Raw genomic sequence first — 24,302 nt, forward strand, 5'->3', positions numbered from 1 at the left:
AGTCCTATTTGTTCACCAACACTTGCTACTGTCTATCATTTTAGTTTTAGCTATTCTGGTAAGTTCGTAGTGGTGTTTCATTGTTTTAACTTGCATTTCCCTGATGACTTCATTATTTTCATCTGCTGCATGGTATTCCTTCCTAGGACCCTACCATGGTGTTGTATGCAGTCTTCTGTTGGTGAACATGTATGTCTCCCCATATTTTTACAATAACTATCAAAGCCACAGGTAACACCCTTTGCTTGGCATGGACTCCCTATGCACGCATGCCTGCAGAGGAAGAAAGGATGAACACGATTTGGATTTAATCTTTCTGCCAGAGGACAATCTGAGGTACAGCATCTGCTCACCCAACTTGATGTTATCAAACTCAAGTTTTTATCATTCTGATAGGTTAAAAATGGCATCATTTTGTCTATTCACTAACACATAATCAGCGAGCGCTCAATATCTATTTGACAAATGAATGGGTGGATGAATGAATGAATGAATGAATGATTACTGTTCCTTGTGCAAGAAACACAGCAAGAGGGTCGTCTCACAGGAGTCCTTATGGGAAACAAAGGTTGAGGCTCCACCTAATCCCGAGCCGACCCCGCCTCGGGTCCCGCCTCTCCCGCGCAGGGCTCCCATTGGACAGCGCAAGCAGAGCGGACCAGGAAGGCGGGGCAAAGCCGGACCCGGGGCGGGGCGCTGCAACCCGCCGAGCCTCCCGCCCGCCTGGGCTGGGGTCGCGGTGGCTCAGACTCCTGTCTCAGCCCGCCGTGGCCATGGAGGACGAGAGGAAGGACGGAGCCTACGGTAGGAACCGCCTCTTATCCGCAGCCGCCTTTGCTGAGCTGGGGAGGGGGATTGGAGGAGATCTTCAAAACCCGTGCTGTAGCTAAGATCCCCTCCTGTTTCCTTGGCCTGCATTCCTCTCTGTGCCGAGTCCCCTACCCCTTTCCCTTCCAGGTCGCCTTGCATCCCTTGCTGGAAGCCCTTGCTCTCCCTCCGGCAGATGGGCCGGGACGCACGGCGCATGCTCCTCCTGGGGAGGTCCCGTTATCTGGGCGGCTCAGATGCCTGACGGGGGAGGGGAGGAGCAGCGACCCGGATTCCGAAAAGAGACAGGGTTTCAACCTTTCCAAATGCCCCTCTCTTCCAGTCCCCTTTGTGCACTTCTTCCTCCTGCCCACATCTCCCTGGAAGTCGCCGTCCCGGACTTTTGGCCTAATGGGGAAACTGAGGCAAGATTGGGCAGACCAAATGCAAGGGTGGAAGCCTATTCGGTCTCTACCGCCGCCTAGGAAGGGGGCAAGTAGAAAGCCGGAAGCAATTGGCAAACTTTCCCCATTCAGTGCTAAGTTTTGGGGGTGCCCCCTGTATTTTGCAAGATTGAAGTGACTGGAATCCCTGCCCGCGAACCTCTGAGGGCGACCTGCGTCTCTGGGGTCCCCAATCACTCCCTACTGTGCTTCTCTTCCCCAAGTTCCCACGGCGAGGACTAAGAGGAAACGGTCCTCAGTTTCATTAACTCCTTTCTCTTCTTCATTTTGGGTCCCCAGGGGTAAACTGGTCACACGCCCCAGGAGGCACAGCCTTGTGGCAAAGCGGCCCTGCCACACACCTCGTTGTGACAGGGACAGGAACTTCCTGGAAACTGTGACACTGAATGGCCTTGAGGAAGGGGCCGGAAACCACTAAAAAGTAAAGAAAACAAACCTACTAGATCTGTGCCTTCTTTCCTCCCTGCCCTTCCCCAAGGAGGCTGCAGAGAGACATTTAGGGGAGCTGGAACCTTTCAGCACAGCCCACTCAAGAGGGAGACCTGGGGATTTGGCCACAACCCAGACACTCCCCTCTCTGCTTGAATTTACCAGTCTCTTAAGGGGCTCTCTTGTTTTTTGTTTTGGCTCAAGCCCCAGACCCTGCAGCTGCCCATACTGTGCATCTCTTGGGTGTGGCCAGCTATCTCTGATCTGCGAATTTTAGCCTGGGATCCAGACCTGACCCTGACTGCCTGTGGGCAACTCTTGAAAACTCTTTGGGCTCCATGAGGCCAAGCTGGGGTAGGGATGTGGGGACATAGTGGACAATGATGTGATTCACCCAGTCTTGAATTTGGTCAAAGGGAGTCAGCCATGGATGGGCCTGAGTAAACCCTCCCAGGCCCTGCCAGGCTCACAGCCAAGACGGGACAACTGTGCCCAGTAGACCTCATGCTGGGTGCTGGGAGCACATTGAGCATCTTATAGGCGGGGTCTAGACACTGTGACACAACAGTGAACAAAGCAGAAACCTTGACCACAGGGAGTGGACAAGGGAATAAACATGTAATTCTAGGTTGTTGTAAGTGCTGTGAAGGAAAGAACAGGATACTGTGTATGTAGGAAAAATCATCTGGGATTATTTTAGGTGACCGAGGACTGGAGGTTGAGCCAATGGCTGTGGGAAAATTTGGAAGACGTGTGTTTTAGGCAGAGGGAACAGTAAGCAAACCACAAAATTGGTTAATTATTTCTATGAGGCTCAGAAGAGCCCAAGATGGAGGCTTCAGCTGGATTTCGCAGCCAAGCACTCATCTCCTGCAGTAGGATGGGGGGCATTTGCCTTGACTCCTTTAGTGGGAGAAGGTCTCAGCTTGTAAAAAGTCTGTTCTTATCAGAACCAAAACACTGGGACCTTTGGCTTCTATGTGAAGACCCTACCAGACAATCCGGACATTTCCTGTGGGAACAGTGTGTAGGAATGGCTCACATGTCCTCCCTTTATACCCCAGTGCTTTCTGTGAATTTAGGGGGTGATTTCAGACAGAGACACAGGCTCTAACATGAGCTGTGTGGCTGTGAGCAAGTTGGTAACCTCTCTGAAACTCAGTCCTCATCTGTAGGGCTAGCATGGTGGGAGCAATTTGCCCAGTTCCTGGCAAGTTCTATGCTCAGGAAGCCTGTTGAGCTGTTGATACTGGGACATGGATTTTCCATGAGTGAATAGAGAAGCAGCCCTCTCTGTCAGGTCATAGTCTTGGGCTGACCTGAGCAGGGAGGAAGCTCCCTTCTCAGCAGACATCACATCTAGTGAAAGGCAGTGGCTCCAAGAAAAACCTGGAAATGGCTCCCCGCCCCAATGGATGTGATCAATGGGCATTGCCATCCTTCCCAGCCTACCCTTAACATGAACAGCACGGAGTAAGATTCTAGAAATTAAAACAATGGACTCTGATGGGGGATGGGTTGGAAAAAAGGAATGGTGCTTGTTTATTTTATTTTTATTTTTTAAAGACATTATTTATTCATTTTAGAGAAAAGAGAGAGGGAGAAAAGGGGGGGAAAGCAGGAAGCATCAACTCCCATATGTTCCTGGACTAGGCACACCCAGGGTTTCGAACTACTGACCTCAGCATTCCAGGTTGAGGCTTTATCCACTGCAACACCACAGGTCAGGCCAGATTGGTGTTTGTTTAAAAAACAGATCAGGCCCTGGCCAGTTGGCTCAGTGGTAGAGCATTGGCCAGGGTATGGATGACCCAGGATCGATTCCTGGTCAGGGCACATAGGAGAAGCAACCATCTGCTTCTCCATCTCACCCACTCTTGCTCTGTCTCTCCCTTCCTCCCTCCCTCTCTATGTCTCTCTTTTCCCCTCCTGCAGCCATGGTTCAATTGGAGCAAGTTGGCCCTGCTGGCTCTGGTGCTGAGAATGGTTCTGTGGCCTTGACTGAGGTGTTAAGAATAGCTCTCAGTTGCTGAGCAGTGGAGCAACACTCCAGATGGGCAGAACATCGCCAGGTGGATCCTGGTGTGGGGTGCTAGCGGGAGTCTGTCTCTGCCTCCCCCCCCAATACAAATAATAATAAATAAATAACATATTTTTTTAAAAATTATGGCCCAATTCCTAAAGGGTTCAACATAGCCAGCAGTGGGGTCTTGGCACCTGAATTTGGGGGGGAAATAAAATAAAACCAAAACATTATTGGTAGAGGATATTTACTTTTTTTTTTTTTTTTAACAGAGAGAGTCAGAGAGAGGGATAGACAGGGACAGACAGACAGGAATGGAGAGAGATGAGAAGCATCAACCATTAGTTTTCCATTGCACGTTGCAACACCTTAGTTGTTCATTGATTGCTTTCTCATATGTGCCTTGACCGTGGGCCTTCAGCAGACCAAGTAACCCCTTGCTGGAGCCAGTGACCTTGGATGGGTTCAAGCTGGTGAGCTTTTGCTCAAACCAGATGAGCCTGCACTCAAGCTCGCGACCTCGGGGTCTCAAACCTGGGTCCTCTGCATCCCAATCTGACGCTCTATCCACTGCGCCACCGCCTGGTCAGGCCCTCAATCATTTTTGACAGTTGGATCAAGTATGCATTTTTGGGTAGACCATCTTATATTTAATCAATGGAGGGGAATATGTTAAACTTTTTATTGAAGCAGAAAAATTCATACGTAAAAGGGTTCTGATCCTAAATTTATGAGGCTCTAGGAGTTTTCACATGCATGTTACAAGCACCCAGTTCAGGAAAAAAAAATATTATCCGCATCCCAGAAACCCCTCATGCCCAAGAGGATCTATCAGTATTATTATTACTTGTGATTTAAAAAATAGCACAAGGCCCTGGCCAGTTGGCTCAGTGGTAGAGCGTCGGCCTAGCATGCAGGAGTCCCGGGTTCGATTCCTGGCCAGGGCACACAGGAGAGGCACCCATCTGCTTCTCCACCCCTCCCCCTCTCCTTTCTCTCTGTCTCTCTCTTCCCCTCCCGCAGCGGAGGCTCCATTGGAACAAAGTTGGCCCAGACGCTGAGGATGGCTCTGTGGCCTCTGCCTCAGGCACTAGAATGGCTCTGGTTGCAACAGAGCAACGCCCCAGATGGGCAGAGCATCGCCTCCTGGTGGGCATACCGTGTGGATCCCGGTCAGGCGCATGCGGGAGTCTGTCTGACTGCCTCCTCGTTTCCAACTTCAGAAAAATACAAAAAAACCCACAACCCCCCCCCCCACAAAATTTAGTATCTTAACTGTTTTTAAGTATATATATATATATATGAATGTACAACAAAGGTGATACATGAGCCACAGAGCTTAAAATCTTCACTATCTGGCCCTCAACAGAAAAAAATTGCAGTACCCTGGTAAAACCTTCCCATCAGCCCAGAAAGTTCTTTCTATGTCTTTGCCCCATCAATCCTCAAAGGGATGGTTATTTTTAAGTATGCTTTTAAAATTCTTGTATAAACAAAATTAATGTATTCTCTGTGGGGACTGAAAATTAAAAATAAGCCCTCAACTGTACAGAAGATTTTAGCCTTCCACCTGAAAGAACCCTTCATAAACTCTCAGTCAACTAGCTGTCCTCATCCCAAAGGTAATGTAGCCTAGAAGTCTCCAGAAATTAGTCTACCAACTTCTTTGTGTGTGTGTGTGTGGCATTTGTATCTTTTTATAACTGTTCAGGCTGGTTTAATGAAAAATCCTACTGTTCCCAGTGTAGGGTACTATGTTGCCTTGTGAAAGATGAAGTAGGTTTAACCTTTCTGATGGGGAACAATGTCCAATTATGTTAGTATGTGAAACAAAACTTAAGGACAATTCTGCTTATGTATGTGAACTCTAGGCAGTGTCCAAAAGGAGGAAAGGGAAATCAGTGAGAGGAAAATACCCCCAGAGAGAGGAAGTGAGGAATCAGGGCCCAGTGTGAGAAGAAGAGTGATTTCTCTCAGTCTGAAGTCTTTTTCTGGTGAAAGTTTTTATCTTGATAAGCATACAGGTTACTTAATGTAAATAAGTTCATTCATAACTTCCTTCAGCAAACATTTATTATATAGGCACCATGTGCCAGGTTCTGTTCTAGATGCTGGATACACAGCAGGCACTGGCCTTGTAGAGCTGACTGACATTCTAGAAAGGAAACCAGACAAGAAGTTAGATGAGTCAGAGAAGGGTTCTGGAGAAAAATAAAGCAGAGTCCTGGCCAAATAGCTCTGTTGGTTCATTAGAGCATCATCCTGTGGTGCAGAGGTTGCTGGTTCTACCCTGGTCAGCGCACATACAGGAACATATGGCCCTCTCTAGCTCTCTCTCTTCCTTTATCTATATAAATTTAATAAAATAAACACCTGGTTGGTTGGCTCAGTGGTAGAGCATCAGCTAGCATGTGGATGTCCTGGGTTCGTTTCCCAGTCAGGGCACACAGGAGAAACGACCATCTGCTTCTCCACCCCTCACTCTTCTCCCTCTCTCTCTTTTTGTCTCTCTCTTACCATCTCACAGCCATGGTTCGATTGGTTTAAGCAAAGTTGGCCCCGGCACTGAGGATGGCTCCATGGCCTCACCTCAGGCTCTAAAATAGCTTGGTTGCCAAGCAACGGAGCAATGGCCCCAGATGGGGAGAGCATCACCCACTAGAGGGCTTGCCGATGAGTCGGGGTTGAGGCCCATGCAGGAGTCAGTCTCTCTGCCTTCTAGCCTCTCACTTAATTTAAAACAAAAATTATAAAAAGAAAAAAGAAAAATAAAGGTGGAAAGAAGGATGGGAGTGTTCCATAGGACCTGAAATCCAATTTAAAATTTTCATTTATTTTATTTTATTTTATTTTGTTTTTATTTTTATTTTTATTTTTTTTACAGGGACAGAGAGAGAGTCAGATAGAGGGATAGATAGGGACAGACAGACAGGAACGGAGAGAGATGAGAAGCATCAATTATCAATTTTTTGTTGCAACACCGTAGTTGTTCGTTGATTGCTTTCTCATATGTGCCATGACTGCGGGCCTTCAGCAGACCGAGTAACCCCTTGCTCGAGCCAGTGACCTTGGGTCCATGCTAGTGAGCTTTTTGCTCAAGCCAGATGAGCCCGCGCTCAAGCTGGCAACCCTGGGGTCTCGAACTTGGGTCCTTCCGCATCCCTGTCCGATGCTCTATCCACTGTGCCACCGCCCAGTCAGGCCTATTTTTTTAGATTTATGTATTCATTTTTAGAGAGAGAGAAGAGAGAGAGAGGAGGGAGAGGAGCAGGAAACATCAACTTCCATATGTGCCTTGACCAGGCAAGCCCAGGGTTTCTAACCAGTGACCTCAGAGTTCCAGGTTGACGCTTTATTCACTGTGCCACCACAGGTCAGGCTAAAATTTTAAACAGAAGGATCAGAGAAGGCCATTCTGATGTGACCAGAGGAGTAAGGGAAGGAGCAGAGTAGTATGTTTCAGTCAGAGGTTACTGCCTATGCAAAAGCCCTGGGATGGGATTGTGTCTCTTGTGTTAAGGAGCAGTAAAGAGGCCTGTGTGGCTGGAGTACAGGAATCAAGGGGTAGAGTGTGAGGAAATGAGGTGGTAAGACAGGGATTGAAGCAGAGCATACAAAGCCTTGTGGACCATGGGGAGGATTTGGGATTTTGTTCTGAGAGAAATGGGAGCCACTGAGGGTTCCCAGCAGAAGAGGAGCCTGACTTGACTCAGGTATTTATAGACACCCCCTGGCTTCTATAGAGTGCAATGGCAGAAACCAAAAGACTGAAGCAGAAGTGATATTACTAGTTGAACACATAAATCACCCAAGACCAAGGTGCAAATTAATACATTTACCAAAAAAAAAAAAAAAAAGCTAATTAATAAAAATTTATTTATTTAAAAAAAAAAAACAACCAAAAAAGCTAACCACAGAGTTCTAACCCTCAGCCAGGTTCCAGAACCCTGCGCTTGCTCTGTTCCAGGCCCTGTTCCATTTGTCCTAGTTTGTTGGTTTTTGTTTTTTTTGTTTTTTTCATTTTTCTGAAGCTGGAAACAGGGAGAGACAGTCAGACAGACTCCCGCATGCTCCCGACCGGGATCCACCCGGCTCGCCCACCATGGGCGCCACTCTAGCGCCTGGGGCAGAGGCCACAGAGCCATCCCCAGTGCCCGGGCCATCTTTGCTCCAATGGAGCCTTGGCTGCGGGAGGGGACGAGAGAGACAGAGAGGAAAGCGCGGCGGAGGGGTGGAGAAGCAAAATGGGCGCTTCTCCTGTGTTCCCTGGCCGGGAATCGAACCCGGGTCCTCCGCACGCTGTCCTAGTTTTGTACCATCTTTACCTTTTGTATTACTGAACTTTTTGTATCTATACCTTTCATATATGTACCTGAGCCTCAGTTTCTCTATCCATTAAATGAGGTTAACAACAGTATCAGCTCCCTCTGTCTCCAGGGCTCAGGAAACTGATGCAGGTATAGCACTTAGCCCAGAGCTTGGTCCATTGCAAATGCTCAGTTAATAAGAGTTATTCATCAAGCACAGAGTTCAGGAGCATGGTGTCAGGAGCAGAGTTCATGTCCCAGCTCCTGCTGGCTGTGTGATTTCAGGCAAGTAATTAAACATTTCTGTGCCTCAGTTTCGATAGTGTATTATTTGCCTTCAGAGCCTAGTGAGGAGGACATGAATTTCTAGAAGTAAATACCTGGCACACAGTAGGTACTCTATTTTTTGTTCTTAGAATTGTGACCAGTAGTATCGCTTCCAGCTTTGTCACCCATATGCCGTCCTCAAGCACAGACTTCTGGGAAAGCAGGGGTGAGCCAGACTGGCTACACGAGTGAGGCCGTAGGCCGTTATAGGCCTTGGGGAGTTGGCTGGTATCTGGAAACCATGGGGTGGGGTGGCACTTGAGGTCCTGGCACCCTCATCGTAACCAGGCAGCCTGTGTTGGTTCTTTTATTTCTTATGCCCACTGTACAGGGTGAGCTGGCCATTATGCTCAGCAAAGCCAGGACCCAAGGGCTATTCCTGTACCCTGCCCCCACCCTGAGCCTGGCCTAACAGCCCAGCTTTCCCATGCCTTCTCCCCTAGCATTATCACATTTTTATATTTATTTATTTATATTTTATTTATTTATTTACAGAGACAGAGAGAGAGTCAGAGAGAGGGATAGATAGGGACAGACAGACAGGAACGGAGAGATGAGAAGCATCAATCATCAGTTTTTCGTTGCGACACCTTAGTTGTTCATTGATTGCTTTCTCATATGTGCCTTGACCAGGGGCCTTCAGCAGACTGAGTAACCCCTTGCTTGAGCCAGAGCTTTGAGCTCTGGTGAGCTGGTGAGCTTTGCTCAAACCAGATGAGCCCGTGAGCTTTGCTCAAACCAGATGAGCCCGTGCTCAAGCTGGCGACCTCGGGGTCTTGAACCTGGGTCCTCTACATCCCAGTTTGATGCTCTGTCCACTGTGCCACTGCCTGGTCAGGCCATTATCGCATTTTTAATTCTTTGCTTCCAGTATCTGCCAAAGAAAAGGCCTGGGTTGAAGCCAGAGAGGCCTTGGTTTGTTTTACTGCTCTATCACTTATCAGGTATGCAGTCTAAGTCAGTGGCCTCAGTTTGTCCCCTCTGTCAAGTGGAACCATGCTCTTGGTGTTTGTTGAAGTCTTGTGCTAAGTGCTTTTTTTTTTTGAGAGAGAGAGAGAGAGAGGAACAGAAAGAGAGAGATAAGAAGCATCAATTCATAGTTGAGTCACTTTAGTTGTTCATTGACTCCTCATACATGCCTTGACCAGGGGGCTCAAGCTGAGCCAGTGACCCCCTGCTCAAACCAGCAGCTTTGGGCTTCCACCCAGTGACCATAAGATCATGTTAATGATCTTGTGCTCAAGCAAGTGACCCTGTGCTCAAGCCAGTGACCTCAGGGTTTCCACTTTATCCACTGCGCCACCACTGGTTAGGCAGTACTAAGTGCTTTTTGAGCATTAAGTCCTGGCAACATCTACAAAGCAAATGCAAGTATTAGTCCTATTCTCCAGACAGGAAAACAGCAGCCTGGAGAGGAAAAGGACTTGTTAATTTCCTGAGCGGTATTGCAGGGGAATAAATGACATGTCTTACCACTTCCAGTTGTTACAAGGAGAGCACATGAAACATGTTGGCACAGACTCGGGCTCAGCGTATTGGTTCACGGCCTAGAGACTAGGAGGTGGTAAATTCTGTAGAAGTTAAGAAAAATAAAAATTTTCAGCTTTGCAGGCCACATACAGTCTCTGTCAGTGCTACTGAAGTCTGCCATTGTAGCAGGAAAGCGTCCAGACAGTATGAAAATAAGCTTGGCTCTGTGCCAGGAAAGCCTGATTAATGACCACTGACATTTCAATTTTGCATAATTTTCACATGACAAAAGAGTCTTTCTCTTCTGATGTTTTTCAGCCATTTAAAAATGTAAAGACCGCCTGACTAGGCAGTGGCACAGTGGATAGAGCTTCAGACTGGGAAACAGAGGACCTAGGTTCGAAACCCTGAGGTGCTGGCTTGAGCAAGGGCTCACCAGCTTGAGTGCGGGGTCCTTGGCTTGAGCATGGGATCACAGACATGACTGCATGGTCTCTGGCTTGAGCCCAAGGTCGCTGGCTTGAGCAAGGGATCACTCACTCTGCTGTAGCCCTCCAGTCAAGGCACATATGAAAAGCAATCAACTTTCTCATATGTGCCTAGAACAACTAAGGAGACTAAGGAGCTGCAACGAAGAATTGATGCTTCTCATCTCTCTCCTTTCCTGCCTGTCTGTCCCTATCTGTCCCTCTCTCTGTCTCTCTGTCTCTGTCACAAAATAAATAAATAAAAATATAAAGACCATATGTAGCTCTAGGTTATATGAAAATAAGCGGTAGGTATATTTGCCCCACTGGTGAGAGGTTGTCAACCCCTGACCCAAATGGTAAAGACACTGTGATAGGCAGAATAATGGTCCTCCCAAAGGTGTCCTGTCCACATCCTAATTCCTGGAACCTATTACTATGTTACCTTACATGGCAAAATGGAATTTACAGAAGGGATTAAATTAAGGATTTTGAGATGGGGAAATTATCCTGAATTACCCAGGTGTGCCAAGGACAACCAATGGTCCTTGCAAAGGGAAGAGGGAGGCTGGGAAGAGTGAGAGGAGACTGTGACAAAAGAAGCAGATGTGGGATTGATGGTAGTGCTGGCTGGAGGATGGAGGAAGAGGCCACAAGCTAAGGAAAGGGGATGGCTTCTAAAAGCTGGAGCAGGCTGCCTGACCTGTGGTGGCACAGTGGACAAAGCATTGACCTGGAACACTGAGGTCACTGGTTCGAAACCCTGGGCTTGCCTGGTCAAGGCACATATGAGAGTTGATGCTTCCTGCTCCTCCCCACTTCTCTCTCTCTCTCTCTCTCTCTGTTCTCTCTAAAATGAATAAATAAAATCTTTTAAAAGCTGGAGCAGGCAGGGAAAGAGAATCTATAGAAGGAATGTAGCCCTGCCACATCTTGATTTTATCCCAGTGAAATGCCCTTTGGACGTCTGACCTCTAGGTTTAGAAGATAATTAAATTGTGGGGTTTTAAAAAGGATTTTTTATTTATTAATTTTAGATAGAGGAGAGAAAAGTGGGATAGGAGTGGTAAGCATCAACTAGTAGTATTTGCTTCTTGTATGTGCTTTGACTAGGCAAGCATGGGGTTTTGAACCGGCGACCTAAGCGTTCCAAGTTGACACTTTATCCACTGCACCATCACAGGTCAGGCACAAATTAATTTTTTAAAAATACACACCTAGAAAACTCTGAGTTTCATTTTCATTTTCAGTCTTGGCTATATGTATGACCCTTGAGCAACATGAGGGTTAGGGGTGCCGACACCCCACACAGTGGAAAATCTGCGTGTAACTTTTGACTTCCCCAAAACTTAACTACTGATAGCCTACTGTTGACCAGTAGCCTTACCAATAACAAGCATCAATTAATACATATTTTGTATGTTGTATGTATTGTATACTGTATTCTTACAATAAAGTAAACTAGAGAAAAGAAAACATAATTAAGAAAATTGTAAGAAAGTTTAATTACAGTACTGTACATATTTATTGAAAAATGTCCATATATCAGTGAACCTATGCCCTTGAAACCCAATTGTTTAGGGGTCAACTACAGTGTGTCCATAAAGTCATGGTGCACTTTTGACCAGTCACAGGAAAGCAACAAAGACGATAGAAATGTGAAATCTGCACCAAATAGAAGGAAAACTCTCCCAGTTTCATACCTATTCAGTGCAGTTCAATGTGGGCTCATGCACAGATTTTTTAGGGCTCCTTAGGTAGCTATCCCATATAGCCTCTATAGACTCGTCACTGACTGATGTCCTACCAGAACGGGGTTTCTCCACCAAACTGCCGGTTTCCTTCAACTGCTTATCCCACCGAGTAATGTTATTCCTATGTGGTGGCGCTTTGTTATAAACGCGCCGATATTCACGTTGCACTTTGGTCACGGATTCTAATTTAGTGAGCCACAGAACACACTGAACTTTCCTCTGTACCGTCCACATCTCGACTGGCATGGCCGTGGGCTGCTCTGCTGTATACATGGTGTTACATCATCATGTGCACATGCTGCCACATCATCCTACAGAAACTGGGAGGGTTTTCCTTTTATTTGGTGCAGATTTCAAATTTCTATCGTCTTTTGTTGCTTTCCTGTGACTGGTCAAAAGTGCACCATGACTTTATGGACACACTGTACATATATATACATGGATTACATATTGTGGCTATTCATTCAACAGACACTTCTTGAGTGTCAAGTGCTATGCTGGGCACTGGACAGTTCTCCACAAACAAAGCAAACATCAATCCCTGCCCTTCGGCGTGAGGGCAGACAGCAAACAATCAATGCATAAATATATGACAAACTAAGGTGATTTAATGGAGGGGAAAAGGGTGCTCTTTTATTTTATTGATTGACTTTATAGAGGCAGAGAGAGAGTCAGAGAGAGGGACAGACAGACAGGAACAGAGAGAGATGAGAAGATTCAATCATTAATTTTTCATTGCTCATTGCAACACCTTAGTTGTTCATTGATTGCTTTCTCATATGTGCCTTGACCGCGGGCCTTCAGCAGACCGAGTAACCCCTTGCTGGAGCCAAGGACCTTGGGTCCAAGCTGGTGAGTCTTGCTCAAACCAGGTGAGCCCACACTCAAGCTGGTGACCTCGGGGTCTCGAACCTGGGTCCTTCCGCATCCCAGTCCGATGCTTTATCCACTGCGCCATCGCGTGGTCAGGCTATTGATTGACTTTAGAGAGAAGAAAGGGAGAAAGAGAAAGAAACATCCATTTGTTGTCCCACTTATTCATGTATTCATTGGTTGATTCTTGTTATGTATCCTGAGCAGGGATTGAACTCTTGGCATATTGGGAGGACCTCTAACCAACTGAGCCAACCAGCAGGGGCAAGGGTGCTGTTTTAGATAGGATGGTTAGAGAAAGCCCCTTTGAGAAGGTGCTCTTTGAGCAGAGGCCTTAGGAAGGTGGCACCACATGGATATATCGGGGAAGAGCTTGCTAGGTGGAGGGAACAAGTGCAAAAATCCTGAGTGGAGATCATGCCTGGTAAATTTTCAGTGTAATCAGGGGGCCAGTAAGGCTGGAATGGAATGAGCCAAAGGGAGAGAGGGAGAAGGTGAGAGAGTGAGTGGACAGGGCCTTGTGGACTAGAGTGAAGAGTTGGGCTTCTCTGAACAAGCTGGGAGCCATGGGGGGCTTGGGACAGGGGAAGGGATATGCCCTGATGTTTACCGGTTCTTCTGGCAGAAGTTGGGGGAGCGTAGTAGGGGATAAGAGGAGGGAGCTGGGAGACCTGGATATGAGATACCTGTGTTGATCATGTGAGGCACTGGGAGATGAGTATCTCAGAGGCATGCAGCTCAGGGTGAGGCCCACCCCAGGGACTGACATTTGGGAATCCTCAGGATGGACTTGGTTGAAGTCCTGAGTCTACAGGAATGACCCCAAGAGACCTAGTATATCTGGGAAGGGAAGAAGCTGTGGCCTTGGCACCACTCAGACTGTGGGATGGGACTAGCTGGCTTTGTAGCTGGCAGGGACCTCAGGAACCACAGATTTCTTTAGGAAGCCTAGTCACCCAAGGGCACGGCTTGGAGCCTTGGGTCTTGCCTGTTTGCTGGTTTGTGGGCCAGGGGTCATGTAGGGCCTCCACTTCACTGGGGAGAAGTGTCCTTTCTCTAGGAATGAGCTGAGTTAGTAATCAGAGTGGGATGGGAGTAGGAGCAGGGGACTCTGAGGCAGCAGCTGTAATTATTGAGTATACTATCTAATCCCATACTAACTGTGTGCTCCACACTGAATATGTAGGCTTGTTGATTATACCCCCATGCCAACTGTATAAAGTATACAACTAGCCTCAATGGCTGTTGGGAGATACAGTGAGATTGAGGAAGGACACAGTTTACTTGGGGGTAGATGGTTTGTATCGGAGATATAGCCAGCTGACTTTGCACCATTTGCTGATTGTATATCCCAAAAATTGCTGCACAACTTTATGCTGACTATAAACCTCCCACCAGCTGTATACCTCTACCCCTACTGTATACCCCACACTGATCAAACACCCCTTTGGCAATCGTCTACCTCCTGTCAGCTAATGCCATTCCTACTATGCCCCATGCAGTAGCCCCATACCAACTGTATACCCCCACATTGCTTGAATACCCCTGCACTGACAATACAGCACATCCATTCCACTGTAAACCCCATGCCAACTATATGCTTCCTGGCATCTCATGCCTGGTCTTTGATCAATTTTGGTTTTATACCTTAGTCCCATTTCACAGTTGAGGAAACTGAGGCTCAGAGAAGGCAAGGTGCTGGCCTAAGTGTCCCTCTGGCTCAGTGGGGCAGAAAGAACATTTGAATCTAGGATCACTCAGTAAGATGTTGGCTCCACAAGAAACGCAAGATTGGGAGTCTGATTTGCCACTGTAACTGGAGTCCAGCCCACGGCCTGTTCCCAGTAGGGGTTAAATAAATACTTGTTCTACAAAGTAGTGGCTTCTGAATACACAACTGTGAGAGAGTACAGTGGTAATGAGCTGAAGCGTGTAGCTTTGGGGGCCAGAAAGGAACCAGCTGGGGGCAGTGCCAGGGAGGAATGTGGCATGGGGACTGCCGGTCTCAATTCGCTAGTTTTTAAGAAGCCAGTCATATGGATTTTTATGTGGTTGCTCAGTGTTTAACAGTTGGCATTTACTTTTTCAAAAACTGCAGTTCAAAATAAAATACATCCACTGATTTGAGAATTTTCAGTTCAAATATTCTACAACTGGATGTTTGGGGTCATTCATCTGCCGGTCTTGAGGCGCCCGTCTAGAAATTGACCTCCTTGTGCCTCAGTTTCCATACCTAGAGAATGGGGCGATAATAGGCGCCCTTTCAAGATTGAGAGTGTGCTAAACCATGTGGCCTGGGGGCAACGGAGGGGGCGGGGCCCGCCGGCCAGGGTGAAGCCACAGGGTTCTCCGAGGCTGGGCAGGGGGCGGGGAGGGCTAAATCTGGCGGGAGTGAGTGGCAGGAACAGCTGCTGCCCCGCCCGGCATCTCCTCCCTTCCTCCCTTCGTCAGTCCTCTGGCAGAGGCTCGGCTAGTGCCGGTCAGACCGGTTTCGGCCGCCCCGCCCGTCTCCTTGCTGGGAGGAGCCGCTGCCAGTGTGTTCTATGGCCCCTCCCTCGGGACGCCCACGCCGCCAGACCCCAAGGCCGAGGGGGTGCAGCAGCAGGGGAGCTGCTGCCGGGGCTGGACACCTCAGGGATGGGGGGCGAGCGGCAGCATTACTACGGCAAGCACGGTAGGCAGCCCCCCTCCTGCACCCAGGCCTGGCCGCTGGGACGAGGCAGAGGGAATGCCGATCTCTGCCTGTAACCCCACCCCGCCACCATCACTTGCCAGCACCCCTCACACCAGTCTGCCCCCGGGGAGCGTCTCAGAAGTCCCTCCAAACCCTCTACCCCGAAGGACCTGTCCCTGAAGCCCTGTCCCCAGTACTCCTGTGGGGTTCTTACTCTCTCACCTAGCTTCCTGATGGCCCCCATTTCTGTCCTCGCCCCAGTGGATGGCCTCTAGCTGATAAATCCAATTAGCATCTCCTCCTCCAGCCCTGGCCTGCCCTTTTAGGGGCTTGGGTGTGTCCTCTCCTGGAGGTTGGGTGAGACAGAAAATCTGCCAGGTCTCTGAAATTTACTCCTGGGGCCAAAGAGACCCCTCTGGGAGAGAGTAGACTCCAAGTCCCATCTTGGTTCACCCAGCTGTCTCTTACTGATTTACAGGAACTCCGCAGAAGTATGATCCCACCTTCAAAGGACCCATTTACAACAGGTAAGGGCTCTGGGTTCTTGTGAGGAGGGGTGCCTCTGCTAATACTGACTCTTCACGCTCCCCCATCTGTTCTCCAACAAACGTGATAAATATTTGCAACTTAACAATAAAAGGACTGATTTCCTTAATATGCAGCGTTCTTACAAATGAATCTTTTTTAAAAACTCAGACAAAAGGCTGGAACAAGAAATACTGAAGACAATGAAGTTATGGAAAGATGCTCAAACTCATTGGAAAGTAAAGGAACGTAATTCAAACAATAACCAAATAGAATTGCCTATCACAGATTAGCAAAGATTAAGTAGATTGAAACATTCTGCTCTGAAAATAATTGTTGCAGTTTTTTTAGAGGGAATTTGGAAATATGAAAAAAAATTTTAATTTATCTTTATTGATTTTAGAGGGGAAGGGAGAGAGAGAAACACTGATTTGTTTAATTTGTTTATGCATTCATTGGTTATTTCTCTCTTTTTTTTTTTTTTACAGAGACAGAGAGTCAGAGAAAGGGATAGACAGGGACAGACACACAGGAACGGAGAGATGAGAAGCATCAATCATTAGTTTTTCATTGCGCATTGCAACACCTTAATTGTTCATTGATTGCTTTCTCATACGTGACTTGACCGCGGGCCTTCAGCAGACCGAGTAACCCCTTGCTCAAGCCAGTGACCTTGGGCTCAAGCTAGTGAGCTTTTGCTCAAACCAGATGAGCCCGCGCTCAAGCCAGCAACCTTGGAGTCTCGAACCTGGGTCTTCTGCATCCCAGTTCGATGCTCTATCCACTGCGCCACCGCCCGGTCAGGCCACTTATTTCTTTATTGTATATATTCCCATTTTGTGTGTGTGTGTGTGTAGTATTTAAAGATTTTATTTATTGATTTTAGAAAGAGAGAACTGCCCTGCCCAGTTGGCTCAGTGATGGAGCGTCAGCCCAGGGTGTTAGCATCCTGGGTTCGATTCTAAGCCAGGGCAAACAGGAAAAATGCCCATCTGCTTCTCTATCCTTCCCCCCTCTCCTTGTTCTCTGTCTCTCTCTTCCCTTCCCGTAGCCAAGGCTCCAAGGAGCAAAGTTGGCCCGGGTGCTGAGGATGGCTCCATGACCTCCTCCTCAGGCACTAGAATGGCTCTGGTTGTAACAGAGCAATGCCCCAAAGAGGCAGAGCATCGCCCCCTAGTGGGCTTGCTGGATGAATCCCAGTCTGGCGCATATGGGAGTCTGTTTCTCTGCCTCCCCGCTTCACTTCAGAAAAATACAGAAAAAAAAAAAAAGAAAGAAAGAAAGAAGAGAGAAGAGAACCTGAACAGGCAGTGGTGCAGTAGATAGTACCTTGGCTTGGGTTGCTGAGGACCCAGGTTTGAAATCCTAAGGTTGCCAGCTTGAGCGTGGGATCATAGACATGACCCCACACTCACTGGCTTGAAGCCCAAGGTTTCTGGCTTGAGCCACGGGTTGCTGGCTTGAAGCCCAAGGTTACTGGCTTGACCCAGGGGCCACTGGCTTGGCTGGAGCCCCCTGGTTAGGGCAAATTTGAGAAAACAATCAGTGAACAACTAAGGTGCTGCAACTATGAGTTGATGCTTCTCATCTCTCTCCCTTCCTGTCTATCTGTCCCTGTCTGTCCTTCTCTCTTTCTCTATCTCTCACTCACTACAAAAAAAAATGAAAAAGGAAGAGGAGAGAGAGAGTGAAAGAGATGGAGGGATGAGTGAGAAGCAGCAATTTGTAGTAGTTGCTTCTTGTGTGTGCCTTAACCGGGTAAGCACAGGGCTTTGAACTGGTGACCTCAGCATTCCAGGTTAACGCTTTATCCACTGTGCCTCCACAGGTCAGGTCCCATTTTGTGGTTTTAATTTTTACTATGTTTGTGTATTTTTTACCATGTTCATATTTAGTCTTATTTTAAAACACAATATGTAATGCTGGTAAAGATGTGAGGAAATGGACACTCTCAATCAAAAGAAAGCTTCACATTGTTGCAACCTACTTTGAGGACAGTGTAGCTATAGGTGTTGACATTTAAAATGCACGTGGATGCTCCAGTTTCTCTTCAGATTGCATAAATCTTTCGCCTTTTACTAAAATAAATAAATAAATAAAATGCACATGGGCCCTGGCCGGTTAGCTCAGTGGTAGAGCGTCGGCCTGGCGTGCAGGAGTCCTGGGTTCGATTCCCGGCCAGGGCACACAGGAGAAGCGCCGATCTGCTTCTCCACCCCTCCCCCACTCCTTCCTCTCTGTCTCTCTCTTCCCCTCCCGCAGCCAAGGCTCCACTGGAGCAAAGTTTGCCCAGGCGCTGAGGATGGCTCTGTGGCCTTGCCTCAGGCGCTAGAATGGCTCTGATTGCGGCAGAGCAATGCCCCAAGATAGGCAGAGCATCGCCCCCTGGTGGGCATGCCGGGTGGATCCTGGTCGGGCGCATGCGGGAGTCTGTCTGACTGCCTCCCCGTTTCCAGCTTCGGAAAAATGCAAAAACAAAAAACAACAACAAAAAATAATAAAATGCACATGGCCTTTGGTATAGCATTTGCATAACTCAGCAATATGTGTCCAAATAATGCAGGGCTGTGAATATGTGAGCAGGGTAAATGGGTGCATGACGCTCAGGGCAGCAAGGCTCCCACCCTAACACTGTCCCTTGTTCCTAGGGGTTGCACAGATGTCATTTGTTGTGTGTTCCTCCTCCTGTCCATCGTGGGCTATGTGGCTGTAGGAATCATAGGTGAGTGAAAGAGTGGACAGAACTCACGGTTCCATGGTGAGAGGGCAAGCCACATCTCCAGGGGCAAGAGTGGGGCTGGTGCTGAGGAATGGAATTAGGCAATGCCTCAACATTCCCGGATTACTTCACAGCTTGGACCCATGGAGATCCTCGAAAGGTGATCTACCCCACCGATAGCCGAGGCGAGTTCTGCGGGCAGAAGGGCACGAAAAATGCGTAAGTCTAGCTCCTTAGGGCCTGGTAGGTCTGGGGAGAAGTGGGCAGGAGAGCTTCATGAGCTCTGGGGAGAAGGTTCTAGGCCAGGGGTCCCCAAACTATGGCCCAAGGGCCACATGCGGCCCACTGAGGCCATTTATCTGGCCCCCGCCGCACTTCTGGAAGGGTACCTCTTTCATTGGTCAGTGAGAGGAGCATAGTTCCCATTGAAATATTGGTCAGTTTGTTGATTTAAATTTACTTGTTCTTTATTTTAAATATTGTATTTGTTCCCATTTTGTTTTTTTACTTTAAAATAAGATATGTGAGGTGCATAGGAATTTGTTCATAGTTTTTTTTATAGTCCGGCCCTCCAACGGTCTGAGGGACAGTGAACTGGCCCCCTGTGTAAAAAGTTTGGGGACCCCTGTTCTAGGCTTTGTCCACCTCCATCCATCCATTAGTTCAGTCAACAAATATTTACAAAACTCCCACCATTCCCAACCACTGTTCTAGGCTGTGGGGACACAGCATTAAATGAGACATTAAGAGTCTTGGCCTTTGGAGGCCCATGTTTTAGGGGAGAGACAGAGAGGAAACAGTATCGGATCTGATGTCAAATGGTCATGAACACCTGAGGTAAAAGAGAGAGTTCTTTTACTTTGCCTGTAAAAGTAAGGGCTGTGCCTTTCCCTGGCTGTGTGACCTTGGGCAAATGTCTCGCCCTCTCTAGGCCTTATTTGCCCATCTCCAGAATGGAGATTTTGATAGTTAAATGAGCCTATATGTGAACAGAGCTTAAAACAGCACCTGGCATGGAATTGCTGCTGCTGTAGTGATATTGTTGTTTTCATTAAGATATTTTATATAGGATGATTGAGAGGTATTGACAGTTTCCATCTCCCTTCCCCAAACCCAGGAACAAACCCTACCTGTTTTATTTCAACATTGTGAAGTGTGCCAGCCCCCTGGTCCTGCTGGAATTCCAGTGTCCCACCCCTCAGGTACCTTGTCCCTTCCCTGTCCCCTTTTCTGTCCCCCATTTCCATTACCAGGTCCTTTCTTCCCTGGTGAATGGGAGGTGGAACTTGTGTTCTGAGTGGGGATCAGATGTCTGACCCCACCCAATCCTGCTTCCTGCCCCTGCAAGATCTGCGTGGAGAAGTGCCCCGACCGATACCTTACCTATCTGAATTCTCACGCTTCCAAGGACTTTGAGTACTACCGGCAATTCTGTGTGCCTGGCTTCCAGAACAACAAGGTGAGGGGAGTCTAGGCAGGGCCCGGTTAGGGGTGCTAGTCTGAGGATTAACTGCCCCCTCTTTTTACAGGCTGTGGTTGAGGTGCTTCGGGATGGAGACTGCCCCCCTGTCCTCACTCCTAGCACACCCTGTGAGTCTGGTGTCCTGTGAGCTCGGGTGGGCTGTGAAAAGGTGTCAGGGGCTCAGATTGACTGCTGTCCCATCCCCTGCTCCATTCAGTGGCCCGACGATGCTTCCCAGCCATCCGGACCCACAAAGGGGTCCTCATGGTGGGCAATGAGACGACCTATGAGGATGGGGACGGCGTTCGCAAAAACATCACTGAGCTGATTGAGGGTGCCAAGTGAGGATTGCGGCCCTTCACGCTGGCATTGCACTTTTCTGGGTAGGGCATGGCATCTCCTGGGGCTGGACCAGTTGGGGGGTCTGACACTACCCTCGTCTGCCTTACCCCAGGAAGGCCAACGGGGTCCTGGAGGCTCGGCAGCTGGCCATGCGGATATTTGAAGATTACACAGTCTCCTGGTACTGGATTGTCATGTAAGATGGGAAGAATCGTGGCTTTTCCAGTGCTGGGCAATCTGAAGCTGGTGAGAGGGTGGGGCCCGCTCATGCCCTCATTTTATCCCCCAGAGGCCTGGTCATCGCCATGTTTATGAGCCTCCTGTTCATCGTGCTGTTACGCTTCCTGGCTGGCATTATGGTCTGGGTGATGATCGTCATGGTGATTCTGGTACTGGGCTATGGTGCGTCTACTCCTTTCTTCCCCTTCCTCTCCCCATAGTCCACAATATGCTCATGCTCTTTGACCTGGCACTAGCTCAGCAGAATCTTCTTCTAAGCCGGCGACTTCCAACCTGTGTGTCACGGCACACTGGTGTGCAGCAGTAATTTTTTATTTAATAATTTTTAAATTTATTGATTGATTTTAGAGAGGGGGTGGAGAGAGAGAGAAATCAAATTATCAAATTGTTTTATTTATGCATTCATTGGTTGATTCTTTTTTTTATTCATTTAGAGAGAAAGAGAGAGAGAGAGAGAGAGAGAGAGAGAGAAGGCAGGGAGGAGTAGAAAACATCAACTTCTATATGTACTTTGAGCAGGCAAGCCCAGGGTTTCAAACCAGCGACCTCAGTATTCCAGGTCAATGCTTTATCCACTGTGCCACCACAGATCAGGTTCATTGGTTGATTCTTGTATGTACTCTGACCAGGGATCAAACCTGCAACCTTGGAGTATAGAAAGAATGCTCTTACCAACTGAGCTACCCTGCCAGGGCAACAGCCAAAAAAATTTAAAACACGCAATACCTGCCTGACCAGGCGGTGGCACAGTGGACAGAGCATCACACTGGGATGTGGAGGACCCAGGTTTGAAACCCCTAGGTCACCAGCTTGAGCATGAGCTCATCTGGTTTGAGCAAGACTCACCAGCTTGAACCCAAGGTCGCTGGCTTGAACAAAGGGTTACTCGCTCTGCTGTAGCCCCATGGTCAAGGCACATATGAGAAAGCAATCAATGAACAACTAAGGTGCCACAAGGAAGAATTGATGCTTCTCATCTCTCTCCCTTCCTGTCTGTCTGTCTCTTATCTGTCCCTCTCTCTGTCTCTGTCACAAAAACAAAAACATGCAATACCTGATTATTTAGTCAGGGGCACTGATCTCTTTTCCCTTAAACTGTCAAGTAAAAAAATGACAATAGTCAACACAACAGTAGCATCCAATATGAACAAATAAAAATTGTACCTATTTTTTTGTCAGATCAGCAAAAAATATATTTTTGGGTATGCCACCGAATTTTAGTAATTAGTTTATGTGTGCCATGAGATGAAAAAGGTTGAAAATCACTAAGTTATCAGATGTCCTCTGTCTTTAACTTGGCAGATTTGTGGAGATGTTTATCTCAGTGTTGTTTATGACAGCAGACACTGGGAAACAGTCTCAGGGCTCATTGTGGGGGGAAGGGTTAAATCATAGTCTTCCAAACCTGGGCCTGGATCTGTATATTATTGACACCAAAAGGCATTCGCAAGTAGACTGCTTAAGACAGTGGCTAAGGATACATGCTCTGGCACCAGAAAGCTGGGGGTTCAAATGCCAGCTCTACTACCTTTCTTTTCTTTTTTTTTTTTTTAAATGCTGGATTATTTTAGTTTCATTGAAGTATTTTCCTATTTCTTTTTTTTTTAACAGTGACGAAGAGAGATGAGAAGCATCAATCATTAGTTTTTTGTTGCGACACCGTAGTTGTTCATTGATTGCTTTCTCATATGTGCCTTGTCCGTGGGCCTTCAGCAGACTGAGTAACCCCTTGCTTGAGCCAGCAACCTTGGGTCCAAGCTGGTGAGCTTTTGCTCAAACCAGATGAGCCCGCGCTCAAGCTGGCGACCTCGGGGTCTCAAACCCGGGTCCTCTGCATCCCAGTCCGACACTGTATCCACTGCGCCACCGCCCGGTCAGGCCTCTGCCACCTTTCTTACTACATGACCCTGGGCAAGTGATTCATCCTCATTGTGGCTCAATTTCTTCTTTCATAAAATGGGATAATAGATACGTGTTAGGAGGCTTGATGAGAAAATAGTGTGTGGAGGAGATGGGAGAGCCAAGGCCTAGGGAACCCAGAACCCTAGCTCAAAACCGACTGTTTTGTATTCTGATTATTCATTTATACTTTCCAGGAGGAAAGATAGCCTGATATGCAACCCAATTTGAAGACACATATTAAAATATTCATGTTAATAGCAGTTTCTAGTTGGATGCTGGCGTTTTAGGCAACTAGACTTATTTTTACTTTATTTTTGTTTTGTAAATTTCTTCTACAAAGAGCTAAGGAGAATGCTGAAAATTCCTAATGCAACCCCTTCCTACTCTGACTCATTGTTACAGAGTTGCAAGGGAGTCAGAGGAAAACATCAGGCCACACAGCCTCCTGACACCTATTCATTCATTCACTCACTAAAAATATACTGAGTGCCTACTGTGTCCTAGGCAGTTTTCTAGGTGGGAGGCTTATAGCAATGAATAAAACAGGACAAATCCTTGCTCCTGTGGAGCTTATATTCCTGGGGGTATGGGACAGATAGACAAGAAACAAACCAGGAAATTCTTTAGGATGTCAAAGCAGAGAAGGGGGATAAGGGGGATAAGAAGTTGAAAAGTGAAAGGGTAAGATTCTAAAAAAGGGAAGGGTTTCTGGAAGGTCTCTTCAGAAGGTTGTAAAGGATTTGTTGGTGAGAGAATGTACCAAGAAGTGGGAACAGCAAGTACAATGGCCCTGAGGCAGACGCAAACAATAGCATCCCCATTTAGCCTCCAGTTTTGCTTCTGTTATATTGGGGTGGTTGTACTTGCTTTGCTATGTTGGGGGAGCAATCAGTGGGCTGTAGCATAGTGATTTCTCTGTGCAGGTATATTTCACTGCTACATGGAATATGCCCGACTTCGTGGTGAAGCTGGCTCAGACATCTCCCTGGTGGACCTTGGCTTTCAGACAGACCTCCGTGTGTACCTGCACTTGCGACAGACCTGGATGGCCTTCAGTGAGTCCCAACCCCCCCATCCCTGCCACTAGTTAGGCCTGGGAGGGAGTGGGGAGCCCAGGCAGCTGGCAGACTCAGCCACCCTCTGTCCCCTACAGTGATAATTCTGAGCATCCTTGAGGTTATCATCATCTTGCTGCTCATCTTTCTACGGAAGAGAATTCTCATTGCCATTGCACTCATCAAAGAGGCCAGCAGGTGGGTACAGGGTGTTGGGCTAGGGTGATCCCAGGGCTGCTCAAGCCCTGATGCCCATGTCTCTACTCCTCCCCAGGGCTGTGGGATATGTGATGTGCTCCATGCTGTACCCACTGGTCACCTTCTTCCTGCTGTGCCTTTGCATCGCCTATTGGGCCAGCACTGCTGTGTATCCACTGTCAGACCCCAGTTCCCAATCCCAGGGATGGCTAAAGACCAAACTTGCCTGGAAGTGATCTGCAGTTTGGGGGCAGCCCCAAAACT

The 24,302-nt window shown here is 47.7% G+C and overlaps 1 protein-coding gene across 3 annotated transcripts in view; it reads left to right on the forward strand.

Annotated features, from left to right (window-relative positions):
• The first annotated feature begins 685 nt into the window (after nt 1-685).
• Nucleotides 686-24,302, forward strand: part of SLC44A2 (solute carrier family 44 member 2 (CTL2 blood group)) — a 29,368-nt gene continuing 5,751 nt past the window's right edge. Inside the window, exons 1-13 of one of the 3 annotated variants that reach the window (XM_066273398.1) lie at nt 686-804; nt 16,074-16,122; nt 18,769-18,842; nt 18,974-19,058; nt 19,957-20,041; nt 20,188-20,298; nt 20,369-20,429; nt 20,519-20,642; nt 20,756-20,839; nt 20,933-21,045; nt 23,709-23,840; nt 23,939-24,038; nt 24,115-24,207. In XM_066273398.1, the coding sequence (XP_066129495.1) occupies nt 774-804; nt 16,074-16,122; nt 18,769-18,842; nt 18,974-19,058; nt 19,957-20,041; nt 20,188-20,298; nt 20,369-20,429; nt 20,519-20,642; nt 20,756-20,839; nt 20,933-21,045; nt 23,709-23,840; nt 23,939-24,038; nt 24,115-24,207 (1,142 nt within the window). In that variant the 5' untranslated portion in view covers nt 686-773. Of the gene's footprint in view, nt 805-15,427; nt 15,596-16,073; nt 16,123-18,768; nt 18,843-18,973; nt 19,059-19,956; nt 20,042-20,187; nt 20,299-20,368; nt 20,430-20,518; nt 20,643-20,755; nt 20,840-20,932; nt 21,046-23,708; nt 23,841-23,938; nt 24,039-24,114; nt 24,208-24,302 lie in introns of those variants that run through there. The other 2 variants (XM_066273381.1, XM_066273388.1) reach the window with 2 other exon arrangements.

This window comes from Saccopteryx bilineata, chromosome 1 (assembly GCF_036850765.1).
Source record: "Saccopteryx bilineata isolate mSacBil1 chromosome 1, mSacBil1_pri_phased_curated, whole genome shotgun sequence".
NCBI classification, from domain to species: Eukaryota; Metazoa; Chordata; class Mammalia; order Chiroptera; family Emballonuridae; genus Saccopteryx; species Saccopteryx bilineata.